The following is a 13,246-nucleotide window of genomic DNA, read 5'->3' as shown; positions in this document are numbered from 1 at the left end:
GATTTGTCTTTATTCGAGAAAAATGAGGTTTTGTCTTGTCTCTATTTAACTTTTACTCCACTGTGAGTAACCAAACTTTTGCAAGTTGAATGGTCAATAGTGTTTACGTAAGTGGCTCTGTAGCGCTCTCTGGAAACTCTCACTTTTTTTGGGAACTAAAACAGGCACATAGTAAAACTTCTGTTTCGGCCTAGTTCGTTTATAACTTCTAAGGCAAGAACTTCTGCACAAACCAGGATGGGCCACAAAGAAAATATGAGAAAGTGCCACTGCTTGTCTGATTTTTTTTTCTGTGCAGTCCATCCTGGTTCACGCTGAAGTTCTCACCCTGAAGCAGGCAGCCTCTCCTGCCTTAGAACTGCGTGACATATGGACTTCTGGAGCTACAAGGGGCACTAAAGAGAAAATATATTTCTCGCATTTATAGATAGCTCTTTTACATTATCAAAATAACAACTTACCATGGGAGAATGCTTGGTGAGCAAAAAAAAAAAAAAAACTTGGAGAACACTTTGTAATTTTCAAAGTGTGTTCGGTGAAAGCCTGTGGCCATTCGGCTGACTATGCTAACTCGAATGCTGCAACAAGACTTCTATGGAAGGGGCATTGCTGCCCGCTGCTGTGCCATCACTTGTTTCCTGAGAGAGCATAAGGTAACGAATGTTTATTCAACTATAGCGCCAGCATTGGGTGAGCGTTCTGGCGCAACGCTCATCAGAGGTATCGGAGCAAAACGATGTGCTTCCAAGCTTGGCAGCCTGGTTTCGTAGCTACGGCTGGTAACGTATACCTCGGGTGACACTGCAGTGGGGCTGTGGCTTATTGGATTGCAGTGCAGTGTGCAACTGTGTCACGTCGGGCTGAATGATAGCAAGGTGGAGACTGCATGGAATTGTGCACAGATTTTGTCGCCACACTACTATGATGGTGAAATAATGAGATTAGAGCTTTCGGAGCAAAGTTTGCCATTCCAAACCGATTCAGTTTTTTTCACTTAAGCGTACCTTTGAGAGGAGTGCTGTCGATACAGTGCAGTGGTTCACCATCATCATCAGCCTCACTACATTCACTCCTTTGATCTGCCAGCCAACTCACTCCTGTGCTTGCTGCTGCCATTTTATACCCGCCAACTTTCTCTCATCTGCCCATATAGCTTTCTGTCTCCCCCTAACCTGCTTGCTTTCTCATGGAATCCAGTCATCCTTGATGACCAGTGGTTATCTCACCTACGCCCTACATGCCCGGCCCATGTCCATTTCTTCTTTTTGATATGATATCTTTATGATATGATATCATAATATCATAACTGATATTATGATATCTTTATATATCATATCATAACTATGATATCTTTAACCCAGGTTTGTTCCCTGATCCACTCAGCTTTTTTTTTTTGTCTCTTAAGGTTACACCTATCATTTTCCTTTCCATTGCTCGCTGTGTCGTCAACAATTTGAGCTGGACCCTCCTTGTAAGCCTCGAGATTTCTGCTCCGTAGGTACGTACCGGCAAGATCCAGCTCTTATATACCTTCCTCTTGAGGGATAGTGGCAATCTGCCTCTCATGATTTGGGAGTGCTTGCCGAATGTGTTTCACCCCATTCTTATTTTCCTAGTTACTTCAATCTCGTGGTTCGGCTCTGCGGTTATTACCTGTCCTAAGTAGACGTAGTCTTCTACAACTTCAAGTGCACTATTACCTATCTCGAAGCGCTGTTCTCTTTCGAGGTTACTGCACATTACTTTCGTTTTCTGCAGATTCATTTTAAGACCCACCTTTCTGCTCTCCTTGTCTAACTCCGTAATCATGAGTTGCTATTCGTCCCCTGAGTTACTCAGCAATGCAATGTCATCGGAGAAGCGCAGGTTGCTAAGGTACTCTCTATTAACTCTTATTCCTAACTGTTCCCATTCTAGGCTTCTGAAAACCTCTTGTAAGCACGCGGTAAATAGCATTGGGGAGATTGTGTCCCCCTGCCTTACACCCTTCTTGATTGGTATTCTGTTGCTTTCTTTATGAAGCACTATGGTAGCAGTTGATCCCCTGTAGATTTCTTCCAGGATGTTTATATATACTTCATTGACGCCCTGATTCCGCAGTGTCTGCATGACTGCTGATATTTTTACTGAATTAAATGCCTTCTCGTAATCTTTGAAGGCTATGTGTAATGGTTGGCTGTATTCTGAGCATTTATCTATTACCTGATTGATAGTGTGAATGTGGTTGATTGTGGAGTAGCTTGTTCGAAATCCTGCTTGTTCCTTTGGTTGATTGAATTCTAGTGTTGTCTCAATTCTGTTAGCCATTAGCTCTTTAAATAGCTTGTATACGACTGAGAGCAAGCTGATCGGCCTGTAATTCTTCAAGTTCTTGTCATCTCCTTTCCTATGTATTAAGATGATGTTAACATTCTTCCAAGGTTCTGGTACCCTTCTCCTCAGGAGACACTTCGTAAACAGGGTGACAAATTTTTCTAACACAATCTGTCCTCCGTCTTTCAGCAGATCTGATGTTACCCGATCTTCACCAGCAGTTTTGCCTCTCTGCATTCTCTTCAAGGCTTTTCTGACTTTTGTCATTACAGTTGAGATGTCATCTGGGTTACTGCTAGTACATGCACGGTCATGGTTCTCCCGGTTACTGTACAGATCTCATTAAAACTCCTCTGCTATTTTAACTATTCTATCCATATTGGTAGTTACTTTGCCTTTCTTGTCCTTTAGTGGATACATCGGGTTTCTGCCTATCCCAAGTTTCATCTTCACCGCTTTGACTCGTCCTCCATTCTTTGGAGGGTGTTCAATTCTCTCCATGTTATACCTTTTTATATTGGATACCTTACACTTATCGATCAACTTCAAAAGCCCTGGGAGTTCTGTTTTGTCCTTTGTGTTTGAGGCTTTCATGCTTTGACGTTTCTTAATAAGATTCTTCATCTCCTGAGACAGCTTGCCAGTGTTCTAACTACCGTACCTCCAACTTTTACTGCACCCTCCGTAATGATACTCATCAAATTATCATTCATTGCGTCAATGCTAAGGCTTATTTTCTCGATAAGAGCTGAGTATCTATTCTGAAGCAAGACTCTGAATTTCTGTACTTTCCCCCTCAGTGCGAGTTCATTGATTGGTTTCTTGCATATCAGTTTCTGTCGTTCCTTCTTCAAGTATAGGCGAATTCGAGACCTTACCATTCTATCTCCACTGCATCATACCTTGCCAAGCACTTACAAATCCTGCACGATGCCTTGGTGTGCACTCAGTATAACGTCCATTTCGTTCTTATTTTCTGCCATTATGGCTCCTCCATGTCCACTTGCGATTCCCTCATTTTCGGTAGAAGGTAATCAAGATCCGTAAATTATTGCGTTTTGCGAATTTTGATAACTAGAGACCAGATTATAGGCAAATGCCTATTTTTTTTATTGCGTTCCTATCGTGCCATCTTGAGATATGAGCATGAATCGGAGGGTAATAAAAGCTTTTATATTGTTCCTATAGGGTCTATAAATGCCTTTTTGATGTTGGTGCCTCAATTCCTATAAGTGCCTATAAATGCCTGTTTTCAAAATGGGTGATATATAAGCGCCATTTAACCTCAAATTTTGCTTTCAAGTACCGCTGGAGTTCGGTATTCATGTTACCCAGCAAAATTGAGCATTTGGAACACTGTTAGGTGCAACCTATACTCCATCTCATAGGCGCACTGTGAAGCCTGCAAGGCTTTTTAGCCAATAGGAAGGTCGATTAGACTCTACTCATGTATTCATTCGCGTCGCGTCGTCTACTCGGCATTTATTTGGCGTCTGTTCGCTTGCGTAGGGAGCAGGAGGTAGTTCTGTGCAGCGGCAGTACGATGAAGAATGAATGCGAAACCATTGAGTGTCATCAGGGAAATGTAAAGTGTAGATAAAAAAACGATAATTTTGTGGTTTTGTAATATTGAGTCATAATATTGCAATACCTGTTATTATCTCCCCCGACATTCCCAGTTTTGTAGGATGGAGAATCCAACACTGGTAAAGGGGCAAAAAAAAAAAAAATTGGCGAATTGAGAAAGTGTAAAAAACTGGAATAGATCGATATACAGAAGTGACGGGTATTTTTAGCTCAAATGTCACAAAGCTGCAATTTGGAAACAATTTAAACTTACGAGTGAAAATCTACTTCAGGACAAAACTGCTATGTCTGCCTTCAAATAAAATGTCACAAGGTAAAGAAGGGGAGTTCGGACGTCGTGCGGGGGCGCAAGCATGAGGCCTGGCCGCAGCAGATTGCCGAGCCTTGGTTTGTGGCACTGTCGCTTCATGACGGCACTGTGCACTTCAGAGTGGCCCGCGGCGCTGCTCTAAAGGAGTAGCGTTTCTAAGAGAGAGGGGAGGGCGGGGTGGGCAAATTAAGTTCGACCGAAGGCGAGCCAAAGTGAAGAAGCGATCAAGGGTTGCCACAACCGATCAGCAAGCGACTGTCGTTGCTTCGGCGCCTGATAACAGCAATGAAAGTGATACTGGTTCGCTCCACAAAGGCACTGCAACCGACTAGCATGCGACTCGTGGTGCCGGGGCATCTGATATCGTCAGCGCAGGTGATAGAGGTCCGCAAGATGCAGACATGCCATCGTGCGGCTATACCAGCAATCAGCAAGCAACTCACAGCACAGCTGACAGCGATCCGCCCTAGAACGACGGCATTTTTTGTGCCAACTATAGCCATGTGCGAATTGACGCTAGAGTTTTCACGAGCAGGGAAATAGCTCAAGTGCTCGTCAGCAGGACATTCTTGATCAACTTTAGTCGACACCATCAATAGCGCAAAAGACTGCAGTTTTCACCAGTGTAAGCAACGCGTAATCGGCCTCCACTGCCGACCCTGCAGCTCCGTATGTGATGGCTCACATGGAGGTCCTTAATGAGCTGCTTGCTGCTTCCCTACGCTGCAGAGTATGTGGCGGGTGCACAAAACTAGTCACGGGTGACCGAAACTACGGCCTCGCTGAAAAAATTATTGTGAAGTGGCAACTGTTGTGGAGAAATGATGACGGCAAAGGAACTCTCGCGGAGTTGATGGTGGCAAGTCCTGCAATGCATTTTCGGTAAACATTTTACCCATGCATGCGATGCCCTGCAGTGGGAACGGCCAGACAGCCATGAACAATATTTCACCCCGCCGCGGTGGTGTAGTGGCTAAGGTACTCGGCTGCTGACTCGCAAATCGAGGGATCAAATTCCGGCTGTGGCGGCTGCATTTTAGATGGAGCCGGAAATGCTGTAAACCCGTGTGCTCAGATTTGGGTGCACGTCAAAGAACCCAAGGTGGTCGAAATTTCCGGAGCCCTCCACTACGGCGTCTCTCATAATCATATGGTGGTTTTGGGACGTTAAACCTCACATACCAATCAATCAATCAATCAATCAATCAATCCTTAACGATATTTTCACGTCAATGGGACTGTCGCGGCAGGGGCTGCACAGTAAGACGTCTCAACGACACTTGAAACCTTAGAACCGGCTGCCACCCGAGCTGCCATGACTGTTAAGATTCGGTGCATGATCGAATTAAAGGAGTCGTACGAGGAAATGTGTTTTGAGCACAAAAGGAACATTGCCGTGAGCTATGCTGTCACTTGGTTGACGAGGAGGCATTCTTCTCACAATGGTGTTGGAACCGTTGTGTAACTGTTTACTGGATACGTGATTGACTACCATGTATGTCCAACTTTTGTTTGGGTTGTGAGTACGGCCCTAAGCCAGGCAATGTTATCTGGAAGTCAAGCCACCAGTGCCAGAAGAATTCAAGCTGCAAGTCTGGCCAAGTGGAGGTAGAAGCCAGCACAATTTTGTGCAAACGATCACTTTAGTGGCATGACCTGTATATAGTACGGTGTTGTGCAATGGTGACAGCCGCACATACAACACCATAAAAGAAACAAAAATTTGTGGCTACTTTGAACTGGAGAAGAAGCATTGTGTAAACCACGTCAAGAAACGTATGGGTACTGCACTACGCAACCTAGTACAACAACGCAAGGGCAAACGTTTGCCTCCAAGGCAAACGAAGCCTTGGAGGCAAGGGGTGATTGATCGCTGAACTGATTGACAAGTTGGCTGTCTACTACGGGCGAGCGCTAAAATCGCGTGTGGGTGATGTTGAAGCCATGAGCCAGGCAGTGATGGCAACGTTTCATCATGCCACCTCTATCGACTGTTGCCCAAACCACCAACTGTGCCCAACTGGTGAGCAATCTTGGTGCCGCCATAACGCAGCAAATGCTAAAAAGGAGCCAGAGTCCAAGCATAAATATAACTTGCCTAGTGATGTGGCTGCAGCCCTCTTGCCGGTTTATCAGCAATTGTCGGAGAGGAGACCGCTGCAAAGATGCCTCAGGGGAAAGACCCAGAACTCAAATGAGTGCGATGATGTTTATTCAAACAGAGGAGTCGCAACGAGGTCGCGATGAAAATGGGCGTACGGCAAGTCTGGCAAAGGCGGCACAGGTTCTCGCGCAATCAGAGCACGGGGTTTTTCGTTCTCTTTGGAAGGCGCATACACGTTAGTGCATATGCTCCACTATAATACCCCCCTCCTCCCCCCCCCCCCCCCCGAGGTGAACAGTAGCCATCCTGGCGACTCAGGGAGTAGGCACAATGAGGGGGTCGTAGTAGGGTTGAGACGGTCGACGTGTACGGTCTCACGTCCTCGACGGCGCAAATCTGGCAATTGTGTTAGGGGCTCGATGATGTAATTCACCGGCGAGGTTGCGTCAATAACACGGTATGGACCATGGCACCGGGCCAGAAGCTTAGAAGAAAGGCCAGGAACGTGTGGGGGCACCCAAAGCCACACAAGAGAGCCAATACGAAATGTAGGCGCTATGTGATGAACGTCGTCATGTCAGGTCTTTTGTAGACCTTGAGCCTCGCTTGTCATAGACCGAGCCAACTGACGGCAGTCTCCAGCGTATCTGGCGACTTCCGAAAGCGGGGAGCACCCCGATGCATCAGGGCGGTACAGGAGTATAGTGTCGAGTGGGTGGGATGGTTCACAACGGTACAACAGAAAGAACGGGGAAAAACCGGTAGTCGCTTGCGTCGCGATGTTGTAAGCGAAGGTAACAAAAGGTAATACAGCGTCCCAGTTAGAGTGGTTCAAGGAGGTGTACATCTTCAGCATGCCACCAAGTGAGCGGTTGAACCGTTCAGTGAGACCGTTCGTCTGTGGATGGTATGCGGTAGATTTCCGGTGGATGATGTTGCATTCAACAAGAGTAGCTTGGATGACCTCCGACAGGAACACTCGACCCCTATCACTGAGTAATTTCCATGGAGCCCCATGGCGGAGAATGAAGCTGCGCAGATTGAAGAGTGCAACTTCATGGACGGTCGCTGCCGGTAGAGCTGCAGTCTCAGCGTAGCGTGTCAGATGATCAACGCCAATAATAATCCGCCGGTTTCCAGAGCGACTATATGGGAGGGGGCCATAGAGGTCGACACCCACGCGGTCGAATGGGCGAGCCGGGCATGGGAGTGGCTGTAACATGCCAGTAAGGTGCTGCAGAGGTGTCTTGTTCTGTTGGCAAGTGGTGCAAGACTGAACGTATTTCTGCACAAAGCGGTACATTTCTCGCCAGTAATATCGTTGGCGCAGCCTTTCGTAGGCTTTCAGGACACCTGCGTGAGCACTTTGGTGATTTGCATGGAAATTCATGCAAATGTCAGAGCGCATATGAGTTGGGACAGCAAGGAGCCATTTCCGACCACCAGGCATGTAGTTGCCGCGGTACAAAATGTTGTTTCGCATGGAAAAGTGGGCTGCTTGCAGGCGTAGCGCTCTCGTGGAAGGGACAGCAGACGGATCGGTAAGGTAGTCGAGTAACAATGCAAAGTATGGGTCTTTACGCTGCTCCAAAAGCATGTCAGTGGTGTTGATTGGTGACAAGGTGGTAAAAAGGGGTGACAGAGAGCCACATCTGGTGTTAATGGCAATCGCGAAAGTGCATCGGCATCCGCATGCTTGCGACCAGAACGATATACAACACGGATGTTGTATTCTTGCTATCAAAGTGCCCAACGCCCCAGGCGTCCGGACGGGTTTTTAAAGGTGGACAGTCAACATAGAGCATGGTGGTTTGTGACCACATCGAAAGAACGGCCGTAAAGGTACGGGCGAAACTTCGTCAACGCCCAGATTATGGCCAAACACTCCTTCTCTGTCATGGAGTAATTCAATTCAGCCTTCTTGAGAGCGCGACTCTCATAGGCGACTATATATTCGGCTTGGGTGCCTTTTCTTTGTGCCAGCCCCGCCGTGGTGGTCTAGTGGCTAAGGTACTCGGCTGCTGACCCGCAGGTCGCGGGTTCGATTCCCGGCTGCGGCGGCTGCCTTTCTGATGGAGGCGGAAATGTTGTAGGCCCGTGTACTCAGATTTGGGTGCACTTTAAGAACCCCAGGTGGTCAAAATTTCCGGAGCCCTCCACTACGGCGTCTCTCATAATCAAATGGTGGTTTTGGGACGTTAAACCCCACAAATCAATCAATCAATCTTTGTGCCAAAACTGCACCAAGACCGATGCCACTTGCATCGGTGTGAATTTCTGGGGCAGCAGCGGGGTCGTAGTGACGAAGAATAGGTGGTGAGGTCAGCAGGCAGCGCAGCTGGCGAAATGCGTCGTCACATGCAGGTGACCATGCAGGTATACCTTTGCTGTTGGAAAGCATACTCGTGAGAGGAGCGATGATGGACGCGAAGTTGCGCACGAAGTGACGAAAGTTGGAGCAGAGACCGACGAAACTTCTTAGGGCTTTCAGTGATGTGGGCAACGGAAAGTCAGCGACAGCTCGAAGCTTATCGGGATCCGGAAGAACACCGCCTCTTGTGATGACCTGTCCCAAGATGGTTTGTTTTCGTGCTGCGAAGTGGCACTTCTTGGAGTTAAGTTGTAGGCCTGCAGAAGTTAGACACGTCAGAATCTCGTGGAGGCGAATGAGATGTGTCGGGAAATCAGATGAAAAGACTACGATGTTGTCCAGGTAACACAAGCAAGTTTTCCACTTGTGGGCACACAAGATGGTATCGATCATGTGCTTAAATGTGGCAGGTGCGTTGCAGAGCCCAAATGGCATGACATTAAACTCATGTAGGCCATCCGGCGTTACAAAGGCTGTTTTAGGGCGATAAAATTCAGCCATTGGCACCTGCCAATACCCAGAATGCAGATCCAACGATGTAAAGTACTCGGCACCTTGTAAACAGTCAAGACCATTGTCTATTCGTGGTAGCGGGTAATTGTTTAAGCGGCGGCAATAGTCCACGCAAAATTGAACGGTGCCATCCTTTTTCTTTACCAGAACCACAGGTAATGACCAAGCACTTTGAGAAGGCTGTATGACTCCACGTTCAAGCATGTCATCTACTTGCTCCGTAATGACGCGGCACTCTTCGGCGGAAACGCGGTAAGGACGCTGTCGCAGAGGCGAATGTGAGCCGGTGTCAATAGTATGAGTGATAGTCGTGGTGCGGCCCAAAGCAGGTTCTTGAAAGTCGAAAGAAGAGCGAAACGTGTTAAGGAGAGCAACAAGTTGGCGGCGATGCGATAGGGGAAGGTCTGCGTCAATAGCATTGTCGAAGGCTGACGAACTTAATGGCTCAGACGCATGAGTGATTGCGGCAATGTGACATGGCGTTTTGTTGGGAAGAATATCATCGATATGGTCGACAGGTTGCACATATTCTAACGTTTCACCACGAAGTAAGCCAATGGGATAGTTGCAGTGGTTGGTAACCAGCATAACGGTTAAACCAGACGCAATTATAAGAACGGCAAATGGGAGAACGATGCCCTTGCATTCAGTAAAAACCGGAGATGGGTTGGCACAAAAGACACTTCGGCACGGGAACAATCGATGATAGCTTCATGACGTGATAAAAAATTCCAATTCAGGATAAGGACATGAGAGCAAGATGGTAGAACAAAAAACTGTACGACGTACAAAACATCTTGGATGACGACGCGCGCCGTACACACAGCCGAGGGATGAATGCGTTGCGCGCTAGCCATGGACAGCACCATGCCACAGAGAGATGTGGTCACTTTCTTCAGTTTCCGACAAAATTTTGCGTTCATCACAGAAACGGCGGCCCCGGTATCAATTAACGCTAATGTGGCGACTCCCTCAACATCGACATCAACAACATTTTGCGGCGAAAATGGAGGCCTTGGGAATTGCGCACAAGTTGCAGTTCTTGCCTTCGGAACAGCACTGATTAGTTTCCCTCCTCAGGAGGTGGTCGACGACGCATAGGCGATGGCGATCGGCGACGAGGGGATGGGAAACGAGCAGTCGATGGGCGGCGATCCGAGTTGGAGTGCCTCTGTTCATATGCAGACGTGCTGGCCTGCTGCAGCGCGTAGGTAAGAGTTCCGAAGTATGCGTGCGCAGGTGTGGAACGACGGCGGCAGAAGCGTGCAATGTGGCCAGCGATGCCACACACGAAGCAGATAGGACGATTGTCTTTGGTGCGCCACTCATTAGAGGAATGGAAAAAGCGAGGTGGGGCTTGTAAATTGGAGGGGACGCCGGAGGAGATGGAGCCGATAAGGCGACTGGATGCGGTGGGGGCTGTGCGACCACAGCTGCGTAGCTGAGAGGTGAAGGTGGCGCAGGTGTGCATAGCCGGCAGTTGAAAGATCAGATGGTACCGACGTGCATGGGTAAGGGACCGGAACTGTAGGGAGGGCATCGCAAATTTCAGTGCGTATGGCCTCTGCTGTGTCGAAGGGAGGCATCTGGTGGGCGCGTCGCTATGCAGCAGCAGGGAGAGCTGTCGGGCGACTTCCTCTCTGATGAAGTCTTTAATCTGGTTCGACAGAGTTTCTTGGCGAACGTTGACATTTGCGAGTGTGACGGCCGAGATCAAATCTGGTGATGGGACACTGTTGGGCGACAGAACGCTGACGAGGCAATTCATCGAAGCTCTGGCACAGGCTTACGAGGATTGCCACTGTGTTCGGGCTTTTCGTCAGCAACATCTGGAATGCGCCATCCTCGATGCCCTTGAGAATTTGTCGAATTTTCTCTTCAGGCATAGATGGGTTAACACGCCTGCAGAGGTTGAGCACATCCTCAATATAACTAGTAAACGTCTCGTCAGGCTGCTGGGCTCGGTGGCGTAGACGCTGGTCATTGCCTAGTTTGTGGACCTCTGGTCGGCCGAACGCTTCGGTCACGAGGGTCTTAAAGGCGGACCAGTTCACGATGGCAGTTTCACGGCTGGAAAACCATAGCTTAGCGACGTCAGTCAAGTAAAAGATAACATAGGCGAGTTTAGAGTCATTGTCCCACTTGTTGCTGGCACTTACGCGTTCGTACAAGGAGAGCCATTCTTCGATGTCTTGCTCATCACTGCCGCTGAAGATTGGTGCGTGTCGCTGACGGGTAGTGCCGGGACAGGTCGACGGGGCAGCCGATGAAGCTGGCTGTGCTGATGTTTGCGATGATGAATGCGATGATGTTTATTCAAACAGGAGTGGCAACGAGGTCGCGACGGAAAATGGGTCTACGGCAAGTCTGGCAAAGGTGGCACAGGTTCTCGCGCAATCAGAGCATGGGGTTTTTCGTTCTCTTCGGAAGGTGCATACGCGTTAGTGCGTATGCTCCACACTACATGAGTCTTTTTGCTCAGTTCTGGAACTTACTGGCAAAAGAGCAGCACTGGTCATTGTTCACAGTACACGCAGCTGTAGCGGCGGCTCTGCTGCATTTTAATGCCGGTAATGAGCATGCTGCTGTGGCCGTGCTAGCAGAACTGAATCTGGACATAATACCCACTGGGTCCAACAGGGCAAGAGGGAAGGACCTGCGGCATAGCACAAGTTCTGCTAAAAAAAGAGCAGCATCACTAAGGCAGTGAAGAAAAAGCACAATGACAAAATGCATCCCGATTACTCCCCTGGATCATTTTGAGATACTTTTTCTTTGGAGGGAGAGTGTGTAAATAAATGTTTTTTTATCTGTTTCCTCAAAGTGACATTTCTAATGATGTCATATTGGAACAACAATATCTCTGGTTCTACTCAACCAGTCTCAATAATTCTTTTTTTGTCAGAAACGTGGTAAATTAACAAGTGCAGTAGGACTAGTATATAACTATATATCATTAAAGAACATTACTAAAAATAATTCTTTTTGAAGTTATTATTGGGTTTTATAAGTGAATTTTGAGATGCCCTAATTTAATTCGAGATTGTTGGAAAATGTTAATTCTTGCCTGATTGAACCCCTGTATCATCCTTGATGACTTTAGTGTTGAAGTAATTTTCATAATTATTTGTTATTTGTCTGGAAATGTTTTTTTGATTTTCTCAAAACTGTGTTTTTGATCATCGTGTAGTTTCGGAGTGACGATATCTCTGGTCATACTTATCACATTGTTGATTCTTGTTTTTTTTAGAAAAGGGGACAAATGGAGAGTGCAGTAGGCAGAAAACTCGAAGGAATAATATGAGAGATGTTTTCAAAAAGTAATAATTCCTCTAGGGTGTTACCAAAGCTTTTTGCTTACAAAAGTTTGACATGCGGTAACTTTGGCCCAAATCAGTCTAGAGCATTTATTCTTGTAGCACTGCAAGCTCCGACCATACAACATCATTTTGATATGCCACTGTCTTTCATCACTACCCGCATTCAAGAGAAAACTCACCTCCAAATTAGTCAATGCAAGAAACATTATTTTTCTCAGTATCTTGAAAAGTACTTGTTGCACAGAAAAAGTAATTGCATATTTAAAATCAGCATGTCAAAATATGTAAACGATTAAAGGTTGATCGAAATTCATCCATAATTAAAAACATTTCTTTAATTGAGTGTCCTTCTTTAAGAGCAGCACTCTTACTGTTCACAAGATGTTCTTGTTGTCTTGTTTTTACACACGCACTTTACTATAATGCTTTCTGTTTGATCATATCTTAGGCTGTCTGTTTTATTTGACCTAATCACTGATCTACACAAATTATTTGCTTTCAGGGTCCGGAAGAACAGTTACAAGGCTACGGAAGTGTCGCAAGAAGCTTCCCAATGGTTTAAGAACTTCCTCAACTGTGATAGCATTCGGCTTGTAAGAATCATTTTGGACGAGGAGACCATCAATCGAGGAAGGGATGGCACTGCTTCGGTAATGCATTTGTTTTTTAATTCTACTGCTAAAAGGGGAAGCGAGGCTGGGCTAAAATATTTTTTTCACCTTGCTGGG

The 13,246-nt window shown here is 46.9% G+C and overlaps 1 protein-coding gene across 1 annotated transcript in view; it reads left to right on the top strand.

Annotated features, from left to right (window-relative positions):
• The window catches only part of LOC119161107 (mitochondrial amidoxime reducing component 2), a gene marked incomplete at its 5' end in the record, with an annotated part of 104,654 nt that overhangs the window by 31,485 nt on the left and 59,923 nt on the right, over window positions 1-13,246 (top strand). The window contains 1 exon segment of the mRNA XM_075884866.1: window positions 13,021-13,168. Within this exon segment, the coding sequence (XP_075740981.1) occupies window positions 13,021-13,168 (148 nt within the window).

This window comes from Rhipicephalus microplus, unplaced genomic scaffold, assembly GCF_043290135.1.
Source record: "Rhipicephalus microplus isolate Deutch F79 unplaced genomic scaffold, USDA_Rmic scaffold_49, whole genome shotgun sequence".
NCBI classification, from domain to species: domain Eukaryota; kingdom Metazoa; phylum Arthropoda; class Arachnida; order Ixodida; family Ixodidae; genus Rhipicephalus; species Rhipicephalus microplus.
Note: the sequence above shows the minus strand (reverse complement) of the source record. Positions and strands in the feature narration are given on the sequence as shown.